The 23,561-nt window shown below is 44.2% G+C and overlaps 1 protein-coding gene across 8 annotated transcripts in view; it reads left to right on the top strand.

The window, feature by feature from the left end:
- The window catches only part of CMC1 (C-X9-C motif containing 1), a 148,459-nt gene that overhangs the window by 17,535 nt on the left and 107,363 nt on the right, over positions 1-23,561 (top strand). For all 8 annotated transcript variants that reach the window (XM_087892546.1, XM_087892543.1, XM_087892542.1 and 5 more), the window contains one exon: positions 19,841-19,933. In XM_087892546.1, the coding sequence (XP_087748672.1) occupies positions 19,841-19,933 (93 nt within the window). The remainder of the gene's footprint in view (positions 1-19,840; positions 19,934-23,561) is intronic.

The following is a 23,561-nucleotide window of genomic DNA, read 5'->3' as shown; positions in this document are numbered from 1 at the left end:
TTTTAATTTCTCCAAAATCAGTTTTAAATCCAGTTGTAAAATTTCCTTTCTTAGGCTTTAATATTTTATTTATTTATTTATTTCATGAATTTATATGCTGCCCTTCTCCAGAAGGACTCAGGGTGGCGAACATAAGTTAAAAACATGTACAACAAAATCCCATTTTAAACCAAATTAACTAATAAATAATAAAACCCAGAATCAGAGTCAGCCTATTTGCTTGAACAGCCAAGTCTTCAGGTCCCGACAGAAGGAGTGGAGATCAGGAGCCATCTGGAGCTCAGTAGGCAACTCATTCCAGAGGGTGGGAGCACCCACAGAGAACATCCTACCCCTGGGTGCCGCCAGACGACATTGGCTCGCTGTCGGAACCCTGAGGAGAGCAGCCCTATGTGAGGGAACAGGACGGTGAGAGGCAGGCAGAAGAAGGTCCTGCAAATATCCCGGACCTAAGTCATGTAGGGCCTTATAGGTGAGAACCAGCACCTTGAAGCGGACCCGGAGAACCACTGGTAACCAGTGCACTCACGTAGGAGAAGTGTTATATGGGAGTAACTAGGGGTTTTGACCTCTTTGTTCTTCCTTCAAATGTCAAAACTGCCAAGAATAATTCAAATCCTCATTAAAAAGTGCTTTCCCTCGGGTTTCTTTTTCTTGTATTAGTTTTAATTTCTCCAAATCAAATTTTAAATCCAAATATAAAGTTTTCTTTTTTGGGCTTTAATACTTTAACTTTCTCTTTGTTCTTCTCCCTCCATTAAAATTCCCAAGTGCCAATTAGCTGCTCGTTTCCTTGCCGGGACACCTTTTAAAGTTTTTTTTTTTAATTTCCTTTTTTACCTATGAGTTGGCCAATCACTCACCTGGTACCAGTACTCCATTCAGATATCGCTCCTGCACAAAATCTTATTCCTGTTGCTTCAAAGCGGTTGTTTTTAATGGCCGCCACCCCCGCTGCCAGTTTGAAGAACTGCCTCCGACCTTTCAAGAAACGTACCTGTTCTTCTTGGTTGTCCAAGGTGCCTCTCCTTCTTCACTGTCCCTACAGGAGGGGTCTGGTCTGAAGACCCCCCAACAGTGGTTTGTCTGGCTGAATTTTCATGGAGCTCATCGGAGCCTGCTATTTTCTAGCCAGTCTCACTGCAATGCTTCTGGTCTCATGATTTGAATTTTGAGTAAGGGCTAATCCTATCATGTTCTGAGGGCCATGTCTTTTGTTTTGTAGATAATCTGACCCAGCCTTGGTTTCTCCTTTAAATATAATATTCTGCATTTTTAATATTTCCTAGAATATTTCATTTTCCTAGGAGAGGGGTGGGTGCTAACTTCCTACACCTCCTTTACAGTTTTTAAATTAGCTACATTCAGGAATTGTTCATCTTCTAAACTTAAGATGATGTAGGCCAGTGCCTTATCATAGTGCCTTTGATCTGCTGCTAGTAATGGTGTTTGGGGTGGATTAATAACAATATCCCAGAGCTCCTTTAGCCTTCAGGAAGCATTCCATCTTTGCAGCCCAAATAATTTAATTCTTCTGTCTCAATCGAGACAGAGAGCTCTCCTCGAAATCAACAGCTATCCTGCAAGCCTTCTCAGACTTTTACTTATAACCCAGGCTGTCCTGCAACTTAATTACAATTCAGTTTTACTGTGTCTGGTGTGCTCTGGGCCCATAACCTGTTAGAGTTTGCAGCAATCCAACCAACATACAAGTAAATAAATCAGCAGGATTCATGTATAAAAGAAACCTCTTTATATCTGAAATATAAAGCATGATACATGTATACAATGCCCATACAGCAGAAGCCAGAACCAGAACTTAGACTCCAGAAGTACAGAAGCAATAATGCAATAACGCAAGGACAAACCAACTCTTTTATACATAACAGTCAAGCTACGCCACGCCCTGGCTCCAAACTGTCTGAATCACCAAAGAGTCCCTATTGGCTGACCTGTTACCATGTCTATTCCAATTCATGAACTGTTATACACTGACAAAAAACATGATTTTATTACAGATATTACATATATTTTTAAAATACTTCATAAAAAAGTCTTTAATGCTTACTTGATAGACATATCATATTTCCCAATTATTTTGAGAAACAACTTCTTCCTACTTCTATACTTTTTCCCATTTTAGCTCTAGGAAGAGATGTTTTGAGTCCAATTTACAGAAGCTAAAGTAAAGACATTTATATCCACCCTGTCTAAAATAAAAATAATTCAACCTAAAGTTGGCTTGAATGATAAAAAACAGATGAAAAACTAATTGATTAGCTTTAAATTTAAAGGAAATCCATACTAGTTCTAAACTGATTTTAACCATATAGTGTATCCTCTACCTGTTGAACTTGTTGATTTCATCTATCTTTTTCCCATAAGGATTCTAGAAACATGTTTTATTAACTCATATGTTTATCTTGATTTTCCATACTCCACACAGTGTCGTAGGTATAAAGGTTCTGTCTTATGTTTTCACTTTCTCTATAAAATACTTCAATTTTTGTGGCGTTCTTGATGCCATGTTTGGTTGAGGAGCATTTTCACTTGTGGGGCACTCCTTTATATGGGCCTTTTACATATATAATTTTTTTTGGGAAAATGTTGGTGGATTCAGCAATCTGAACATTTCCGTAACTTGAATAAAAGCCTCAATAGTTGGGGGCATTCAGGATCTCCCCTTCCTGTGTTTCTTTGTTACTTCAGGAACTTATGGTTTCATTAAGTAGCAATTTTTCCATTTTGCTTAATCAGTATATAATATCACTTCTCAATTATTCTGTATAGTTAATACTACAGAAGTGTACAAGATATTTCATGGGTGCCAGAAATGGTCTGACTTTGGAATGGCTATTTTGAACATGAAATAAATTGTGATAGCTATTTTGAGATAGAACCACTTCTGGAACAAGCAGAATAGTCAATCCGGAGCTCTGATTAGGACATTCCAGGATGCAGTCCTTTGACTCCAAAGTATTTTATATACATGCTGCATTAGTTATAATTATATATTATTCTGAATTCTTCAATTGACTCCTAGGAAAATAATTTTGTAAAATTTAATAGTGGGAAATATCAGGGCTGTGGAGTCGGGAGATAAATGTTCCGACTCCGACTCCTCAGTTTTTTTGTACTTCCGACTCCGACTCCAGGTACCCAAAATTTACTCCGACTCCTCGACTCCGACTCCACAGCACTGTCAGGGCTATGGAGTCGGGAGATAAATGTTCCGACTCCGACTCCTCAGTTTTTGGGGTTTTTTTGTACTTTCGACTCCGACTCCGACTCCAGGTACCCAAAATTTCCTCCGACTCCTCGACTCCGACTCCGACTCCGACTCCGACTCCACAGCACTGGGAAATATAATTATAAACAATTTATTACTAATACTAATTTTGCTTCTAAGTCTTTCTAACCCCCCCCCACCACCACCTTATTTTTGTAGAGTTAAAATAATGGAAAGATGTTCTTTTGGAAGATCCTACTCTGCGTGGTACATAGTAAAACAGCTATGAAGTTCAAGTCCCTCTTTTTTAACTTGGCACCTTCTAGTTGTGTTAATATAAACAAGTATTACCAGTGAATAAGATTATGGGAGATATAGTCCAGCATCTTTGAATGATAACTACCTTGGAGAATCACCTATATCCTAATAGTGTGTTTGTTCTCTAACTGTGGAATTTTGCATTTCCATAATTACATTCATGTTTATGTTCAGAGATGCATACATTACCTTTGGAGTAGCTAAGGATTATGGTAAGAGATACCATATTTGATATTTATATAGCATCCTGGAAAGTTGAGAAAGGGGAATGAAGTGATATGGTAAGATACAAGGCATATTTGAGAAATTGAAATTCTGAACAAAAGTACTTTAATCTGAAACATTTGATATAAGTATTGTTGTTATTAAACTAAATTAAAATGATTTAAATCCTAAATTAATTTTGATAGAATTAGTTTAAATTCTAGGGTTAAAAACTAACTGATATTTCACCACACGGCTTTAATTAGAATATGATGCAGAAGATTAACTTATCATCTCTGTGATTGGAAGCCTGTTGACCTATTACTTTACATGGAGTGTATGTAATGCTTTTTAACTAATACTGAACACAAGGAGAACTTACATCAAAATACCATGCAAGAAAATTTAATTCTTTTCTTGCAAGCTGTGATTCCATACTTTCCTTTGTGTCCCTGCATTTTAGTTATTGTAGTTTCTTTTCATTTCAAAGATTTGACTGATCTCTCATTTCTTGTTGAACAGACAGAACCGTATTTGCAAAAGTCAGAATTAATGGTTGATATATTTATTTTTCTTTTGATTATTCTTATTCACTTTTATATTTGACTAATTGAACCCACTGATTTGTTTTTATAGTTGCTCTCAAACTGTATTCATATTTTTATGTTTATTTCACCAATTGTTATAGAATTAGTTTGGAATCTGCTTTTCTACCTTCAAGAATATAAGCATTGTGATTTTTTTTTTTATAGCAAACATGCTTGTCAGAATTCTCATAATCCAGTACTGCTATATTGCAAGAACACATGAGCCCCAAAGCAAAATGTAAGATAACAGATTCAGCCAGTGAAAAAGGTGAAAATTGACTTCAAGGTGATGATAGCATGGTGAGAAGTTAAAGCTTTGAATTTTTTTCTCCTGGTAGTGTCAACCTTACTCTCTCTCTTAATTTGAATTGCTGCAAATGTAAAGTAGTAAAATCTCAAAATTTAAAAGTTAAGGATAATAGAAATATATGCAATTTTCTGAATAATTTTAAGACTTTCAGAACTTATGTCATCTTCTCCATTGTGGGTGGAGACAGCAGCCAGCATGGGTAATCCTCATCCAATCAGCCTGAAGAACTGGGTCTATCCAAAGCTTAAATCCTGCCCTTGTTGCCGGTAGACCAGCTTTTGACTCAGTCCTTCAGTCAGGGCTGGGGTGTGGTCTCTAGCTGTCTCTCATTATCTGGATTTTGATTACTGTTTGTCTCTTCTGGTGTGATTTGACTCTGGACTGCCTTTGACTACGATTTCTGCATCTTCCTTTGGACTTGGTGATACTGGACTGTACTGTGAGTTTGTTCCTGGTGGCTGGGGGCTGTCCCCTTGTCTAAAGGCCTTCCCCTGGGGAAACGGTGAAAAATTCCATTACCCTGTTTATTCTGCCGTTTTTCTGAACTTGTAGAGGAGATTGTTGGGGGACTTTATCGAACTGCATTATCTTAACACTGTTGGTACCCTGTTCCTTTGTTTTTCGGCCGTTTTTCGCACCGTTTGAGTGGCGGCCGCCATTTTGTTTTTCGTCGGGGGTGCAGCGCGTCCTCGTTTTATGCCTGCTTGCTTCGTTTTGCCGTCTGCACCTTGGATTTGCAGTTTCCACCCCTCTGTTTGCTAAATTGCTGCGTGGGGACCTGCCTGCAGCCTTTTACAGTTTGCACGCTTGCGCGGCCGTGTGGCGTGCCGTCCTATTACCACCTGTCAGCTGGGACTTTTTCCCTTTCATTTGGCATTCGGCTCTCCCCTGCTCGCCCTCAACTGCCTTCCAATTATTCCAGGAGACTTGTGCTGCCCTTACTTCTCACGATTGGTGGATGTGACAGGCACCTTCGATTGGGCTATATTTCCTCCATTGCTTACTGACGACCGCCATTTTGTTTTGATTACTGACTGCTTTGGCGGCCATTTTGTGGAGTTTCCGCGCTCCCCCCTTGATTGGCTGAATTGACCTGTCCTATACTGAAGGTCTTTGTGGAGTTTCCGCGCTCCCCCATTAACTCCTTCACCACCTTTGACTGACTACTTGCTCTGTAGCACCATGCCCAAAGCAGTCGCTAAAACAAAGCACGGTGGCAATACCGTAGCTTCTTCTGCTGGCCATTCAGAGGAAGCACATGGCACCCGGCCAGTTTCTGCCCAGGCTTCTGTGGAAGCCCCAACTCCACCCCCAAGGTTGCATTCGCATCACAAAGGGCATAAAAAACATGGCGGTACTTCCTCTAAAGTGGAAAAGCGCCGAGATAAAGTGCTTACCAAACTTTGTGATAGGGCATGTGCTGAGCGGAGTGCTTCTATGGGTGTGACACAAGTGGCAACGGCAGATGTGACGGCCCCGCATGAGACTCGCCCTGCGACCCCTGACCAATTGTCTCTTCGGGATTGTCCAGTCGCAATATCCACTTCTGACCTGTGGGGTTCTGAGCCTTCCACTGCGACCGTCACCCCGACTCCAGCGGTATCGCAGGAAGCTGCTGTTTCTGCTCCTTCGGCCTTACCGGACCTGTTGTCTTCTGACCTTTTACAGCAGCTCATCGAAGCGGCAGTACAAAAATCTTTGGCTGCTAGATCTCACCCTCCGAGCAGGGCCAGTTTGGTGCGATCGGTCTCCCCGGAACGACGTCACTCTACAGAGCAGGTTATCTCCGGACAGCCTTCTTCTCCCTCTGTTTCACAGGCCACTCAACAGTCTACATTGTCTGATATGGAGGATGCTGACGTTTCCGGCTTGTCTGATGATGATGACCTTCCTCCGGATCAGCCCATCGTGTCTGGTTTGTTCCCGCAGGCTCTGTTTAAATCCTTGCTCTTTAAGGCCATTAATACGGCCCAACTGTCATCTCCAGTGGCCCAGCCCTCTGCATCTGTTCCTCCCGGGACTCTGGATCCCATGTTCGCAGAGCCGACTAAACAGGTTAATTCTATTCCTGCTCCACCTTTATTCCTGGAAACTGTCAAACGACAGTGGGCCTCTCCTGGCTCGGCTCCCCTGCCCTCTTCTAATGACAGGAAGAATTTTAATGTCGCTTCTGACCTGGACTCGCTATTGCAGTTACCGTCTGTGGATGCTCCTGTGGCTGTCCTTCTACCTAATGTTAATGTTCCCGGAGACCCTGATGAGGGATTGCGACCTGAGGAGCATCGTTCTGACCTGGTTCTCCAGAGGGCACACCAGGGGGCTGCATGGGCTATCAAGGCATCCTCCACGGCATCCTTTTTTAATCGCACCACCTTGCTGTGGCTCCGCCAGTTACAGGAGAAGCTTTCCCCGGACGACGCGCGGATTAAACAAGACCTCAACAAGATTATTGCAGCAGTTCAATTTTCTGCAGATTCAGCTCTGAGTGCCGCCCGTTTTGCGGCAAAGTCGTTGGCATCGTCGGTGGCTGCCCGTTGCTTGGTCTGGCTTCACCATTGGCAGGCGGATGCCAGGCATAAGTGGCGGTTGGCTGCTACTCCATTCGGAGGGGTCCGATTGTTTGGGGATGCTTTGGAACCCTTCTTGACCGAGACTCGTGACAAAAAGAATGTTTTGGCTCCTGTTTTTCGTAGGGGGGACTCTCGTTATGTATCTTATCCTACTCGGCCTCAATCTCGGGCCTCTGATGGTGGGGGTCCTTCTACTTCTTCCGCCTTTTTCCTTCCTCCGCGGCCGTTCAACAATTTTGGGAGGTCTCGGGGTTCCCAAGATAGGATGTCCCGGGGAAAACCCTTCATGTCCAAACGGCCCTTTCGAGGGGGAGGAGGTCGTTCCTACCGGCGCCGTCACTAGTCGCATCTCTGACCCTCCCATTGGCGGTAGATTGGCTCTCTTCGCAGCCATTTGGGAGAAGTCTATTTTGGATAATTGGGTCCTGGCCACTTTACGATCGGGGTTGGCCATCTAATTCCTTTCCCCTCCCCCGAGCACCTTTGTCTGCTGTCCCATTTCTCGTAACTCCGCGAGGAGGGCTCTTATGGACATTGCTATTCATCACCTCCTTTCCATCAGGGCTATCCAACTGGTCCCTGCAGGTGAAATTGGGACGGGATTCTATTCTCGAGTTTTTCTGGTACCTAGGTCCTCGGGGGGGTGGAGACCCATTCTGGACCTAAAATGGTTAAATTGATACGTGGTGTATCGGAAATTTAAGATGCAGACTCTTAAATCTATTCTTGACGGTGTTAGGAGGGGCGATCTCCTTTCTTCTATCGATCTGACTGAGGCCTATTTACACATCCCCGTTCTCCCTTCTCACACGTTATTTGCGGTTTTGTTATGGGGGGGTGCATTATCAATGTCGGGCATTGCCCTTTGGGCTCTTGTCCGCTCCCCGCACCTTTACTAAGGTGTTGGCAGCATTGGCAGCTTATCTTAGGCTCTCCTTGATCCGGCTCCTTTGTTATTTAGATGACATTCTAATCTTGTCATCTTCCACTCGCCAAGCTGTCTGGGACATTCAGTTTACCCTGAGGACGTTAGCGGCTCATGGTTTTTCCATTAACCTGGAGAAAAGCCATCTGTCTCCCTCCACTTCTCTGGTTCATTTGGGGGCTCTCATTGATTCGCTTCAAGGTAAAGTTTTCCTCTCCCCTGAGCGTCAGGTCAGCTTGAGGGATTTGGTGGTCAAAGTTGAGGGATCTCGGAGGGTCTCCCCATATGTTCTTTCCCAATTCCTGGGGAAAATGATTTCTGCCATTGCCATTGTTCCTTGGGCGCAGCTCCACGCCCGGGAGCTCCAATGGTTTCTTTTACCCTTACAGAAAGCGGGCAGAGGCACGTCATCCAGACAGATCCTGCTTCCTCCAGCTGTTCGCAGATCCCTTCGGTGGTGGCGGTCCCCAGCTCTTTCAGCGGGTTCCCTCTTTCTCGAGCCCCAGAGGGTGGTGGTGACAACGGATGCCAGCCTCCACAGCTGGGGGGCTCATTGTCAGGGTCAGCTCGCCCAGGGCGTATGGAACGATGTGGATGCTCGCCGCCTGATCAACTGGCTAGAGTTACAGGCCATCTTCCTGGCCCTCAGGGCATTCCGTCAACTACTAGCCGGAGCTCATGTCCTTGTCTTGACGGACAACGTAACCGCCAAGGCACATCTGAACAAACTGGGGGGCACCAGGTCGAAGTCCCTATTGTCAGTGGCTTTGAAAGTCAGCCTCTGGGCAGAACATCATCTCGGATCTCTTCGGGCAGAGCACATCTCCGGCGTCGACAACATTCAGGCGGACTGGCTGAGCCGGCAACAAGTGGACAATGCGGAGTGGCGGCTCCATCCTTGAATCTTCCAGAGCCTAGTCCTTCAGTTCGGTTCTCCAGTCGTGGACCTCTTCACGACTCCAGCGAATGCTCAGTTGCCTCGTTTTTTCACCCGGTTTCCGGCCCCTCAAGTGGAAGCCGTCGACGCCCTCTGAGTTCCCTAGCCTCACGGCCTTCTATACGCATTCCCCCCAACGTCCTTGCTTCCCAGAGTGATCCGCAAGCTATTGGACGAACGGGCGGAGTTGATTCTCCTGGCTCCGCACTGGCCGTGCAGAGCATGGTTTGCGGACTTGATTTCCCTTTCGATCGCTCCGTCATGGCGCATCACAATTGCGGCAGATACTCTGACTCAAGGGGTGTTGAACCACCCTGATCTACTGTGGCTCAATCTGACTGCTTGGCGGTTGAGCGGCTCTCTTTGAGCATGGCTAACATCCCGGCCGATGTGATACAGATAATCCAGGCCTCCCGTCGTCCTTCTACTAACAGAATCTATTCGGCCACTTGGCGGTCTTTCTGCTCTTGGTGTGACAGGAACGGCGTCCCTGTCCTACAGCCTTCGATAGTGGACATTCTGGTGTTCCTCCAACGAGGTTTTGCGGACAGCCTCTCTCCAAACACTCTTCGATGCCAGGTTGCGGCCATCTCTTCGGTGCTTACCTGTGGAGCCCTCTCATCATTGGTGCAACATCCCCTAATTCGACGCTTCCTTCGCGGGGCCACGAACTTGTCCCCTCCTGTTTTGCACCGCTATCCTACCTGGGATCTACCTTTTGTTTTAGAAGCTCTCATGGGGCCTCCTTACAAACCTCTACGGACAGCATGTCTGCATTTGTTGTCGTGTAAAGTCGCCTTTTTGGTGGCTATCACTTTGGCTCGTCGCATATCGGAAGTGGCTGCTTTGTCCACCAGGCCGGATCTTTGCGTGTTCCATTCGGATCGTGTCATCCTCCGTCTGGATCCAACCTTCGTGCCAAAAATCAACTCTGTCTTCCATCGCTCCCAAAAGCTCATCCTCCCGAATTTCTGCCCTCGTCCTTCTCACCTTCGCGAACGTCGTTGGCACACTTTGGATGTTCGCCGTTCCCTTTGCATCTATATTAAACACACAGCATCCTTTCGACATTCAGAAGCTTTGTTCGTCTCCTTCTTGCCCGTTTCTTTGGGTCTCAAGGTATCTTCTTCGACTATCAGTCGCTGGATCCGGCAGACCATTGCCTCCGCCTACAACTTCCGCTCCCTGCCGCGACCTCCTCATGTGATTGCTCACTCTACGCGCAGCGCAGCTACGTCGGCAGCCTGGGCTACTCAGGCTCCTCTGCTGGAGATTTGTCATGCGGCCACGTGGACTTCGCCGGCTCCATTTATTAAGCATTATAAAATTGACTCATTTGCTTCTGCTGAGGCAGCATTTGGTCGGCTGGTGTTGCAGAGGGATGTTGATGGGGAGGATGTTCCGGTCCAGCCTGGCCCCTCCCAGGTCTCGGGACAGTGAACTTGGGTATGTCCCATGCTGGCTGCTGTCTCCACCCACAATGGAGAAGGGGCGTTGGTCCTACCTGAGCTCCTTGTTGGGTGGAGACAGCAGCCAGACCCTCCCGTTATTTTGTGCCAGGCTGTCCTTGTACTTATTTATTGGATTTTTCTTCGCTTGACCACACGCCGAGTCTTTCCTTAGTCTTCGCCAAAAGCTGGTCTACCCGGCAACAAGGGCAGGATTTAAGCTTTGGATAGACCCAGTTCTTCAGGCTGATTGGATGAGGATTACCCATGCTGGCTGCTGTCTCCACCCAACAAGAAGGAGCGTCTCAGGTAGGACCAACGCCCCTTCTTGGCCATTCTAAGATCACTCCTTGGTCACCGGATGTACTCAGCGGCTGAGATTCTTGCTCTGCGAGACTCCCCTCTCTCACAGACCTGGCCCTCCACATTATCGAGGGCCTACCTTGATGACGGATTTTGGAATCCCGAGAGGTGGCATGTTGCAAAGAAGGGGTTGAGGGTCTTTTTATTTAATTTCTTATCCAATATTTTAAAGATTTCTAAAAAGAGGGTAGATGGGAGCGGGGTGGGATTTGGGGGGCAACCCACAGAGGGAGGGGTTAAAATATGATTTTTTAAAGAGGATGCCAGATCCGGCACAGAATTATACCATAAGATATGCAGATCTGGGAATGGAGGGGTTTAATACCTGTATGGAAAGAGGTTGCTCCATCAAGGTCATGGTTGGGAGGGGCAGATATGGTGGGAGCAGGGGGCCACATCATGCTAGGGGAGCACGCAACCGTTGTCTTCAAGCGGTGTCACGCTCCAACCCCCAAAGCTCTTCTCGTTCCCTGGGTTGCTCAGAGTCTCAGGGCCCGAGCCTTAGGCTGATGTGATGCAACGTCAGGTCCACGGCTAACAAAGCTCCCCTAATTTGTGAACTAATTCAGGAGGGGAGAGTGGACCTGGCAGGCATTACAGAAACCTGGTTGGGCCATGAAGGGGGAGTCCCCCTGGTAGAGATGTGCCCACCAGGTTTCCGCGCATTCCATCAGCCAAGGGCTCAGGGTAGGGGTGGAGGGGTGGCGGTTATTATAAAGGAGAGTCTTGATCCTAGGGTAGCCACTGTTCCTCAGACAGCCGGTTGTGAGTCCCTCCTTGTGAAGTGGGGTCATGGGTTACAGATAGGCCTGCTGATTACGTACCTGGCTCCCTGCCACGTAGCAGCAGCCCTGCCTGATCTCCTCAGTGTAATAGCCGGGGTGGCGGTTGAGACTCCTAGGCTTCTTGTCATGGGAGATTTCAATCTGCCGTCCATCGGTGAAACATCTGAGGCAGCTCGGGAGTTCATGGCTTCCATGACGGCCATGAACCTGACCCAGTTAGTTCATGGTCCTACTCACACAGGGGGACACACTCTGGACTTGATTTTTGTATCTGACCAGTGGTTGAATGGCCTAGATATAGGGTATATAGTCATCGAACTCTTGTCATGGTCAGACCATTCTCTCCTTAGGCTTGACTTTCTGTCTGCTACACCCCACCGCAGGGAGGCAGAACCGATTAAGTGGTTCCGCCCCAGGTGCCTGATGGATCCTGACAGATTCCAGATGGAGCTTGGGTCATTTCCTGAGACTCTAGCTCACAACTCGGTTGAAGACCTGGCGGCAACCTGGGATAGGATGGCCGCTGGTGCCTTGGATCGGGTTGTGCCTTTGCGGCCTCTGACCCGGCATTGAAGTTGCCCAGCTCCTTGGTTTTCCGAGGAGTTGAGGGAAATGAAACGCCGGAAAAGATGCTTAGAGAGTAGTTGGAGAGCCAGTCGTTCCGAATCTGACCGAACACTAGTGAGGTCAAATATTAAGACCTACTTAGTGGCGATAGCAGCAGCAAAATATAACTATTTTTCCGTTATTATTGCATCGGCAGATAATCGCCCAGCTGCCTTGTTTAGGGTGACCCACTCCCTCCTCCATCTGGGAGCACGGGAAGACCCCTTGCAAGGTCGAGCTGAGGACTTTGCACAATATCTACACGATAAAATAGCTCAAATTCGGGGAGGCTTGGACTCTGACTGGGTAAGTTCAGACGAAGCGATGGAGACGAGTCTTGAGGATATCATTTGGGATGAGTTTGACCCTGTGACCCCTGAAGACGTGGACAGGTTACTGGGGAAGTTGAACACAACCACATGTTTATTGGACCCGTGTCCCTCCTGGTTGGTACTGGCTTCCCGAGAGGTTACACGAGGCTGGCTCCAGAGGATTATAAACGCTTCTCTGTGTGAGGGTTTCTTGCCTTCCATCTTGAAAGAGGCGGTGGTGAGGCCCCCTCCTCAAGAAGCCCTCTCTGGACCCGACTATTTTAGCAAACTACCGTCCTGTCTCCAACCTTCGCTTTCTGGCAAAGGTTGTTGAGAGTGTGGTGGCACATCAACTCCCGCAGTATCTGGATGAAACTGTCTATCTAGATCCGTTCCAGTCTGGCTTCAGGCCTGGTTACAGCACTGAAACGGCATTGGTCACATTGGTTGATGATCTCTGGAGAGCTCGAGATAGGGGTTGCTCCTCTATCCTGATTTTATTAGATCTCTTAACGGCTTTTGACACCATTGACCATGGTATCTTGCTGCACCGGCTGGAGGGGCTAGGAGTGGGAGGAGTGGTTCTCTTCCTATCTCTCTGACCGGTCGCAGTCTGTGTTGGCAGGAGGGCAGAGGTCGACTTCAAGACAACTTATTTGTGGGGTGCCGCAGGGGTCGGTCCTCTCACCTCTTCTGTTCAACATTTATGTGAAGCCACTGGGTGAGCTCATCCGTGGTTTTGGGGTGCAGTGCCATCTTTACGCTGATGATACTCAGCTGTACATCTCCACCCCAGACCACCCCAATGATGCCCTTGCAGTGATGTCCCGGTGCCTCGAAGCCGTGAGGATCTGGATGGGGAGAAGCAGGCTCCGACTCAACTCTTCCAAGATTGAGTGGCTGTGGCTGCCAGCATCCCGATATAGCCAGCTGATACCATCGCTGATTATTGGGGGCGAGTCATTGGCCCCCACAGAGAGGGCTTGCAACTTGGGTGTCCTCCTGGACACGCGGCTGTCTTTAGAAGAGCATATGACGGCCGTGGCCAGGGGAGCTTTCTATCAGGTTCGCTTGATTCGCTAGTTGCGACCCTTTCTAGATCGGGACTCCTTACGCACAGTCACTCATGCCCTCATCACTTCCCGTCTGGACTACTGTAATGCTCTCTACATGGGGCTCCCCTTGAGGTGCACACGGAGGCTCCAACTGGTCCAGAATGCAGCTGCGTGGGTGATATTGGGAGCGACATGGCGCTCATATGTAACACCTCTCCTACGCGAGCTGCACTGGCTCCCGGTGGTCTTCCGGGTGCGCTTCAAGGTGTTATTTCTTACCTTTAAAGTGCTCCATGGCTTAGGACCTGGGTACTTACGAGACCACCTTCTGCAACCAATAACCTCCCACCAACCAGCACGCTCCCACAGGGTGGGCCTCCTCAGGGTGCCATCACTAAAGCAATGTCGACTGGTCGTTCCCAGAGAAAGAGCCTTTTCTGTGGGGGCACCTACCCTTTGGAACAGGTTACCCCCAGGGATACGAATGATCCCAAATGTTCGTACTTTCCGTCGTGCACTTAAGACCTTTCTATTTCACCAAGCCGGGCTGGCATAAATCTCTTCTAATTTTCCTAAATCTTTATGTTGAAAATTCTTAACCGATGAACCAAATTGGCTTAATCATCTTATATTCACATTTTATATGTATGTTATTTTAACTGTTCACCGCCCTGAGTCCTTTGGGAGAAGGGCGGCATAGAAATTGAATGAATGAATGAATGAATGAATGAATGAATGAATGAATAAATAAATAAGGTAGAAAATGAAACAAACTGCTTAGAATTTGAGTTCTGTTAATCTTACCTAATTTAAAAGAACTAACTCCCAAGCAATTGTATATAGTAATTCTTTTTGGTTTCATAATTATTAATCAGATAAATGCAAGACTAATAAAGCAGTGAAATTGTTAAACATAATCATTTGGGTCTAATGCTTGACTAAGGTAAAACAACCTACTACTCAGATGCTACCTAATGATCTAAGAAAGCTACATCACACTTCCACTAAAAAAAAGTCTTTATAACAGTTTCGGCATGTAGAAGCATTAGTTTGGTAAAATGCTCCCTTATCTCAAAAATTGCCACTAAAGTGGGGTTTAGAAATCAATCCAAGTCCACCAAGCTATACTGATTTATTTGCTCACACAATTATTAATACTATATAAAATATGGATGTTTTGACAAAAGAGAACAAGGATCAGCTGATTATCTGTTATTTCTTTCTCACTACAGATAACTAAGAAGTTGCTATACTTTATTTGATCAAAACCTGCAAGAATGTAGTGGAAAAGGAAAAAGGAATTATCACTAATTTATATAAGTATAGGGCGTCTTCTTGAGGGGGGGTTGGACTAGAAGACCTCCAGAGGTCCCTTCCAAATCTGTTATATTATTTCACTTTATTATTCATTTAGTATATGATGAGAACAAGACAAAGATTAGTAAATATATGCACACAATCCACATAATCGCACATAAAACTTCTACAGAGGTATAGCAGTGGCATTACACCTACATGTACAATTCAGTTATCCAGGCAATCAATCGCCTCTGGTGTTGCTTCATGCAGATCTTTTAGGAAACAAGAAAATGCACCCTGTGGGCAGTTTTGCACAATATATTTAACAGTTTGCATATTATCCCCACAGTTGCTACAGGGGAATCTTTCCAGCTCAATTGACATAGGGCAGAGGCACTTCTTCCAGTGTCACATCTAACTCTGTTCAGTTTAGTCCAGATAGAGCGAGCCAAATTAAAATCTGGTAGTTTGGTAGAGAAAAATAACTAACGGTCAGGCTGCAAGAAGCAGTCTGAACATTCCTCTCTCCAAGCATTCTTGGGGTTAACCTGGATAGATGTGAAAGGAATAGCTGTTTTCCATGCAGGCCTACTTTTACCTCACTGTGGTAACTTTTCTATCTTTTTAAAATGTTCCAAAGCAAGTGAAGACTTTTTCAATTTTCAGAAGTGAGTCAAAATGCCTACTTTATTCAAATGCAGCCTAATATCAATCTAGATGAAAAATGCAATGAGCTAAATTTTGCTTTCCTCGCAAAAGCATGAAGCCGAAGATACCAGCCTGAAGATGACGAGTGGGATCTCGTCGAAAAGTTGCCAAGATACTCTCAATCTTATACGGGAAAGGACCCGAATACACCAAAACTTGCATACCTTTACCCGTGAAAATCTACGAAAACATATATATATATACAGGTGAAACCCGAAAAATTAGAATATCATGCAAAAGTTCATTTATTTCAGTAATGCAACTTAAAAGGTGAAACTAATATATGACATAGACTCATTACATGCAAAGCGAGATAGTTCAAGCCTTGATTTGTCATAATTTTGATGATTATGGTTTACAGCTCATGAAAACCCCAAATTCACAATCTCAGAAAATTAGAATATTACATGAAATCAATAAAACAAGGATTGTACATAGAACAATATCAGACCTCTGAAAAGTATAAGCATGCATATGTACTCAGTACTTGGTTTGGGCCCCTTCTGCATCAATTACTGCCTCAATGCAGTGTGGCATGGACGCTATCAGCCTGTGGCACTGCTGAGGTGTTATGGAAGACCAGGATGCTTCAATAGCGGCTTTCAGCTCTTCTGCATTGTTCGGTCTCATGTCTCTCATCTTTCTCTTGGCAATGCCCCATAGATTCTCTATGGGATTCAGGTCAGACGAGTTTGCTGGCCAATCAAGCACAGTAATCCCATGGTCATTGAACCAGGTTTTGGTACTTTTGGCAGTGTGGGCAGGAGCCAAGTCCTGCTGGAAAATGAAGTCGGTATCCCCATAAAGCTCGTCTGCAGAAGGAAGCATGAAGTGCTCCAAAATCTCCTGGTAGACAGCTGCGTTGACCCTGGACTTAATGAAGCACAGTGGACCAACACCAGCAGATGACATGGCTCCCCAAATCAACACAGACTGTGGAAACTTCACACTGGACTTCAAGCATCTTGAAGTGTGTGCCTCTCCATTCTTCCTCCAGACTTTGGGTCCTTGGTTTCCAAATGAGATGCAAAAGTTGCTCTGATCAGAAAAGAGGACTTTGGACCACTCAGTAACAGACCAGTTCTTTTTGTCTTTAGCCCAGGTAAGATGCTTCTGACGTTGTTTGTTGTTCAGGAGCAGCTTGACAAGAGGAATACGACATTTGAAGCCCATGTCCAGGATCCGTCTGTGTGTGATGGCTCTTGATGCACTGACTCCAGCCTCAGTCTACTCCTTGTGAAAGTCCCCAACACTTTTGAATGGCCTTTTCCTGACAATCCTCTCCAGGCTGCAGTCATCCCTGCTGCTTGAGCACCTTTTTCTTCCACACTTTTCCCTTTCACGTAACTTTCTATTAATGTGCTTTGATACAGCACTTTGGGAACATCCAACTTCTTTTGCAATTACCTTTTGAGGCTTTCCCTCCTTATGGAGGGTGTCAATGATGGTTTTCTGCACAACTGTCAGGTCAGCAGTCTTTCCCATGATTGTGATTCCTACTGAACCAGACTGAGAGACCATTTAAAGGCTCAGGAACTCTTTGCAGGTGTTATGGCTTAATTAGCTGATTAGAGTGGGACACTTTGAGCTTAGAATATTGAACCTTTTCACAATATTCTAATTTTCTGAGTTTGTGAATTTGGGGTTTTCATGAGCTGTAACCTATAATCATCAAAATTATGACAAATCAAGGCTTGAACTATCTCGCTTTGCATGTAATGAGTCTATGTCATATATTAGTTTCACTTTTTAAGTTGCATTACTGAAATAAATGAACTTTTGCATGATATTCTAATTTTTCGAGTTTCACCTGTATATATAACATTTTTATCACATCTTATCTTACTTTAACATCCTTAAACTTTACTTCTATTCTCTAACCAGTTGTACCATGTATTCCAAATAGATAATATTCAGTTTCTCCTCTTTCTTTTATTTCCATAGTCAGCCTATCCATCTCCGTACATTCTAGCACTTTTCTTATCACCATTCCATTAGAAGGTATACTTTCATTCTTCCAATTATACGCGTAAACAATTCTGGCCGCTGTTATTATATGTAGCATTACATATTAGGGTTTTTTTTTACTGTAATTTCCTATTAATATCTCTAATAAAAATAACTCCGGTTTTAGATCTATTTGTTGTTTGGTAATTGTCTCTAACCACTTTCTTATCTTTATCCAGTATTTCTCTACTTCTGGGCATGTCCACCACATATGGTAGTATGTTCCTTGTTTCTGTTTACATTTCCAGCGCTCCGCTGGTCTATTTGGGAACATTTTTGCTAATCTTGCTGGGGCCAAATGCCAGTGGTAAAACATTTTATATAAATTTTCTTTGTATCCTGCCACCATTGTCAGTTTATAATTTTTTTTCTCACAGTTTTTCCCAGTTCTCTAATTCTATGGTGTAGCCAAATTTTTTTGCCCAGATTATCATAGTTTCTTTAACTGTTTCTTCTTCCATTTTGAATCTCAGTAAATAATTATGTTTTTTAAATCATTTTTTCCTCCGTCCCCTGTAGTATTTTATCCAGCTCTTGTAGTTCCCTATAGAAACCATGTCTTTTTTGTATCTCGACTGGATTTGTAAATAGGGCCACCAATCTGTATCAATTCCCTGGTTTTTTAATTCTTGATTCGTTTTTACTTTTCCTTGATCATCTAATATATCTTTGTATCTTGCTATTTTGTCTAAGTCCAACACATTCGGATATATTACTGCTTCCATAGTTGATAGCCAGACCAGCTTTTTATTGTAGTTGTTCTTCTTTATTTTTATTAAAGATTTCTTATAAGTAGTTTAAAATGAGACTGACTTGAAATTCTGTAGGTGCTGATCCAAATCTATCACCTCTTGCCTCATTCTTATGTGATCAATTGATTTTTTTTAAATATACAGAAGTAACGTTTTGCATAGTTTATCTTCTCATTTCTCCCAGTGAATCATAAACTGCAATTTATATTATCTACTGTTTATTTGAAAGAGGGAGTACTTAGCATTAAAGTAGAGCAAATGTTTACATGTTGGAGATAGCTTTAGAGTCTTCCTGTTGTTGTGGTCTTCCATTAAAGAAACAGGCAGTAGGTAATAGATTGCTCTCTGAAAAGTTACTCTTTGTCAGAAATAATCTGTCTTCTTCAATTCAATGCTCAACGAATATTGACTTTTTGATCTGATATGAGAAAGCCTTTAAGGCTGCTTTCATCAAGTGATGTCTTCTATATAGTAAGGAACTTCAATTCTTAGATTTTGAAGCAGTCAAAGATATAACTAGTGGTCATTAAAAGAAGTTTTTCTGGTCTCCTGCACTATAGGTTTAGAAACTAAAAGAGAGTTGTGGCTGCTGGGAATAGGGATAGGGTTAGGGATAGGATGGGATGGGATGGGATGGGATGGGATGGGATGGGATAGAATTGAATTGAATTGAATTGAATTCTTTATTGGCCAAGTGTGATTAAACACAAAAGGAATTTGTCTTTCGTGAATATGCTCTCAGTGTACATAAAAAATTCATTCATCAAGAATCATAGGATACAACACTTAGTGATAGTCATAGGATACTAAATAAGCAATTAAATCATACTAAGAAACTAAGTTGCTCTCCTCACTTAATTTTTGTCATCCTTCCCTTCAGTAATAGCTTCAGATGTTATAATGCATGCTTCTGCCTGTATCAGATTAGCTAAAATAATGGAAACGGTCTAAGTAAAGCTTTGCATTGTATTTAAATATATTAAAATAATTGTTTTTATATCACCTTTTTAGTATAATATTTATTGAGTTATAATTCTGAAAACCCTATTATTTGTGAATAATCATGAACCTAAGTGATACAGCAATTAGTGTATTGTAGTAGAATTTGACTGGCAAAATCAGAGTTCAGATATTGCTTACTGCTCAGATATAGTGAAGCCAGGAATTGTGTGAAGATAAAATGGGATTATCCTAGCCAGTGGCCTTCTTGGATATATTATTTACAAATGTAGTAAAATCTTAGTGAAACTTCTGAATTTCTAAATGAAAGTTATGAGAAATTAAAAATAGATTAAAACTCGGTAATAGAAACTATATTTATTTCTTGTTCAAAATTTTGGACTTCACATGTTGCATCTTAGTCTTTGAATTCAGCTGTGACTTTTATCTAATGGTTGGAAATATTATGTATATTTTTTTCTTTCAGGGGAACCAAAGCTGAGACATGTAGAAAAGGATATTTTGATTCCAAAAATAATGAAAGACAAAGCCAAGGAGCTGTGTTCTGAACAAGTGAAAGGTGAGAGTGAAATTCAACTAGATATCAAATCTAAGAATTTACGTGACCTGAATTTTAATTTTCTACTGTTTTCTTTCCTGGCCAGATTGCTACAGTAGCAATGAATCTATGTGTACTGATAATTCATTATTATGTAAGATGATGATAGGTTTATATATTTTGTCAAAATAATTTCCTTAGTTGTAACTAAGAGTAGTAAGTTCTTCAAAGTCTTAATTTTTCAACCAAAACTGCATACTGGCATTTCCATTTGAGAATCAACCATCTAATTAAAAATGCACCTATATTTTTATGCATAAACATTGTATTACATGCATACAATGCATTTTATCTAGGAGATGCATTGTTAGTGCATGTGTTTATAATATATGTATGGGTACCTGGGTATGGATTTGGAGTTGTGAACAGCATTCTAAAAATGCATATTTCAGCATTAGTTCCAATTAATATATCAATCTGGAACATCTGAATTGGCTAAATCTGTATAAAAATGACCATGGAGCACATTTCTTCATGAGGATGTTAATTGGGATGTCACATTGAAGACTGAAGTCTGGAAGACATTATGGGAAAAGATAATACAGGTTTTCATTCATGGAAGATAATAGAAAATAATAATTGTGCTATATTATATTTAGTAGATTAAAGGAATTTTTCTGTTGGTAACTTTGTAAATTGCAGCTAAAACTAGAGATTGATATTGTAACAAGAACTTATAACAAAACAAGCTTCTGCAAGGTCCCAGGAGTGGCCAAGAATGGGTTGAATCGTCTGTTTCCTGTTGAGACCAACCTGTCTGTTTCTTTTAGCCACGCCTCCTGCCTCCACATTCCTGCCCCAGTTTCGGCTTGGCCTTAACCTGAATGAGACATTTCAAAGCATTCCTGGTCACTTCTGATCTTCAGGATCGTGAGCTTTATAATTTTTTTTTCTCCTTTTCTATTTTTCTGCCTTCCTTTAAGGATTAGAGGCGGCGGCTGGCTTTTAAAGCTGCTGCTTTAAGGACTTTACAGTCCTTGAGGGCCCATTTTCCTCACTGAAGCGAGAGGGAGTCCTTGCCTACTTTTGGCTAGGCATACTCAGTGGCAGTGGCCTCAAGAGAGGCGTGGTCCCTACCCAGCAGCTGTGGGCATACCTAAGAGCCACAGCCTCAGGGGAGGCCATTGGAGTCCCTGCTTAGTTTGAGTGTGTCTCTTAGACACACTCAGAATTCCCGGCTAGCCTGATTGGCTTTAAGTCCCTGCCTGGTCTCGGCTAGGTATACTGATTGCAGTGGAGGCCATTGGAATCCCTGCTTAGTCTTGGCTAGGCACACTCAGAATTCCCTCCTAGCCTGGTTGGCTTTAAGTCCCTGCCTGGTCTTGGCTAGGTATAGTGATTGCAGGAGGTTTTGGGCTACAGGAGTTTGCAAACAGTTTGTAATGGCTGCATTTTTCAAATTGCAAAATGGAGGGAAGAGCTACTGGGCATAGAGCCAAGAAGCAAGGTTCCAGTAATTCAAATCTGGCAACTAATGTTGCAATGCTTCCAGAGTCTACTCCCCTAACTGGGGCCCAAGGGAAGCAAAGGCATTCCAAAGCTTCTGAAAAAAATGCCAGCAGAAGACATAAGGCTCTGGAAAAACAATTTCACAGAGCAGACACGCCCAATCTAGGGCTGAACAGGGTACTTCTCGCCCAGCTTCTTTCTATTCTTCCTCTGAGTGATTGCTGACTAATCAGCCTGTAATTGCTCCACCCTTGTCACCAGAGGGTGCAAGTGAGGCTTCCTTTAACTTGTCTCCTAATATTAATGATTCTCTTGTGCGAGATTCTGTTTTCTGCCCAGCTTCTGCGGCTGCTCCTATTGCTGCTGCTACTACTGCTGCTGCAACTCAACATTCAACTCCTCGAAGAGAAGTGTCAGCCACCTTCATACCAGCTGCAGCTGGTTTGAGACAAGGTGAGACCTATACTTCTGATTTACCTGCTGATCTCAAATTGCTCATTGCACAAACTATTTCTCAGGCAATTGCGGATAAATTGAGCAGTATTCCCAGGCCGGTAGCCCCTCCAGTTGAGGCTCTCACCAGTCTTCCCCATGGAGAGCATTTGGCAAGAGACCCGTCTTACAGGCAGGAGTCCCAATCGCAGGATGAATCTTCTAATGGTGAAGATTCACTTATACAAGAAGAGAGTCAAGGAGTGGTGGATTTATCGGAGGATGAAGAGTTAACACCTGATGTGCTGGCCTTTTCCGGCCTCTTTCCTCCTGCCATGTTTAAATCTCTTCTTCATAAGGCACATGTGACAGCAGGGATGGGGTTTGACCCCTCTCTCAGCTCATCAGGACCCACAAATCCCAGTGACCTCCTTTTCTCTAAGCCGGCCACTGTACAGGAGGATGTTCCGGCTCCACAGTTGTTCATTGATGTGGTGCAACAACAATGGGTGCTACCAGCATCCTTCCCAACACCAGATGTCAGTTTTACCAGCTGGCACCAGCATTGGAAAACCAACTGCTTTTGCCCACAGTAGATTCTCCAGTGGCATCTCTTGTCTCCCCCTCATTGGTATCTGGCGATATAGCGGAGGGGCTGAAACCAGAGGATAAAAAAGTGGAATTGACATTGCGCAAGGCGCACCAGTCCTCAGCCTGGGTGATTAAGGCCGCATATGCAGCCTCATTTTTTAATTGCATTTCGTTACTGTAGTTCCAGCAGATGCAACAGAGGGTTCCACCCAGTGAAACCAGGTTCCACCAGGACTTGAATAAATTGATTGCAGCAACACAATTTTCTGCAGATGCAACATTATCTGCGGCTAAGTATGCTTCTCGATCTTTGGCCTCCTCCATCACATCAAGGAGGATGCTCTGGCTCCGCAATTGGCCAAGTCCAAATGGCGGTTGGCCTTGGCCCCTTATACAGCGGGCTCCCTCTTCGGGGAGGCTCTGGAGCCTGTATTAGTCGAGAATAAGGACAAGAGAAAGGTCCTGCCATCCTCCCTTAAGAAGGGCAAGAGGCGCACGGCTCCTTATTATCGCAGGTCTTCATATCAGCCTGATTCCAGCTCTTCTTTTCAGCAGTCTCAACGATCTTTTCCTCAAAGTTCTGACCGCCAAACAGATAGGACAGGGTTTTGTACCCAGTCTAGGCAGACCCTCCAGAGCAAATGGCCCTTTCGAGGGGCAGGAGGTCGCGCCGTTCCTAGACCACAATGACTACATGCCAAGCGCACCCATTGGCAGCCGATTGGCTCTTTTTGCGCCCCAATGGGAGATGATCACGAGCGACCTCTGGATCCTCAATACACTGAGGCTCAGCCTCAGCTTGGACTTCCTCTCCCTTTCTCCGAATCACTTTGTCAGCTGTCCGGTATCCCGAAAAAGAAAGTCTCCTGGAAGCTGCCAATAGGTATTGGCTATTCTTAGGCAATTTATTAAGGAAGCTGCTAACCTCCGACCTCCGGTGGTCCATCACTACCCCATATGGGATTTATCTCGAGTTCTTCAGGTCCTTATATCAGCCCCGTTTGAATTTTTGTGTACTGTGAGCTTGCGCCTCTTAACATTTAAGGTAGTGTTTTTGGTGGCTATCACCTCCGCCAGGTGCATTTCCGAACTGGCTGCTCTTTCAGTACGTCAGGTT

Source organism: Pantherophis guttatus, chromosome 4 (genome assembly GCF_059756535.1).
Source record: "Pantherophis guttatus breed Tessera chromosome 4, ASM5975653v1, whole genome shotgun sequence".
Lineage (NCBI taxonomy): Eukaryota > Metazoa > Chordata > Lepidosauria > Squamata > Colubridae > Pantherophis > Pantherophis guttatus.
The sequence above is the reverse complement of the archived record's forward strand: the minus strand, read 5'-3'. Positions and strand labels throughout refer to the sequence as shown.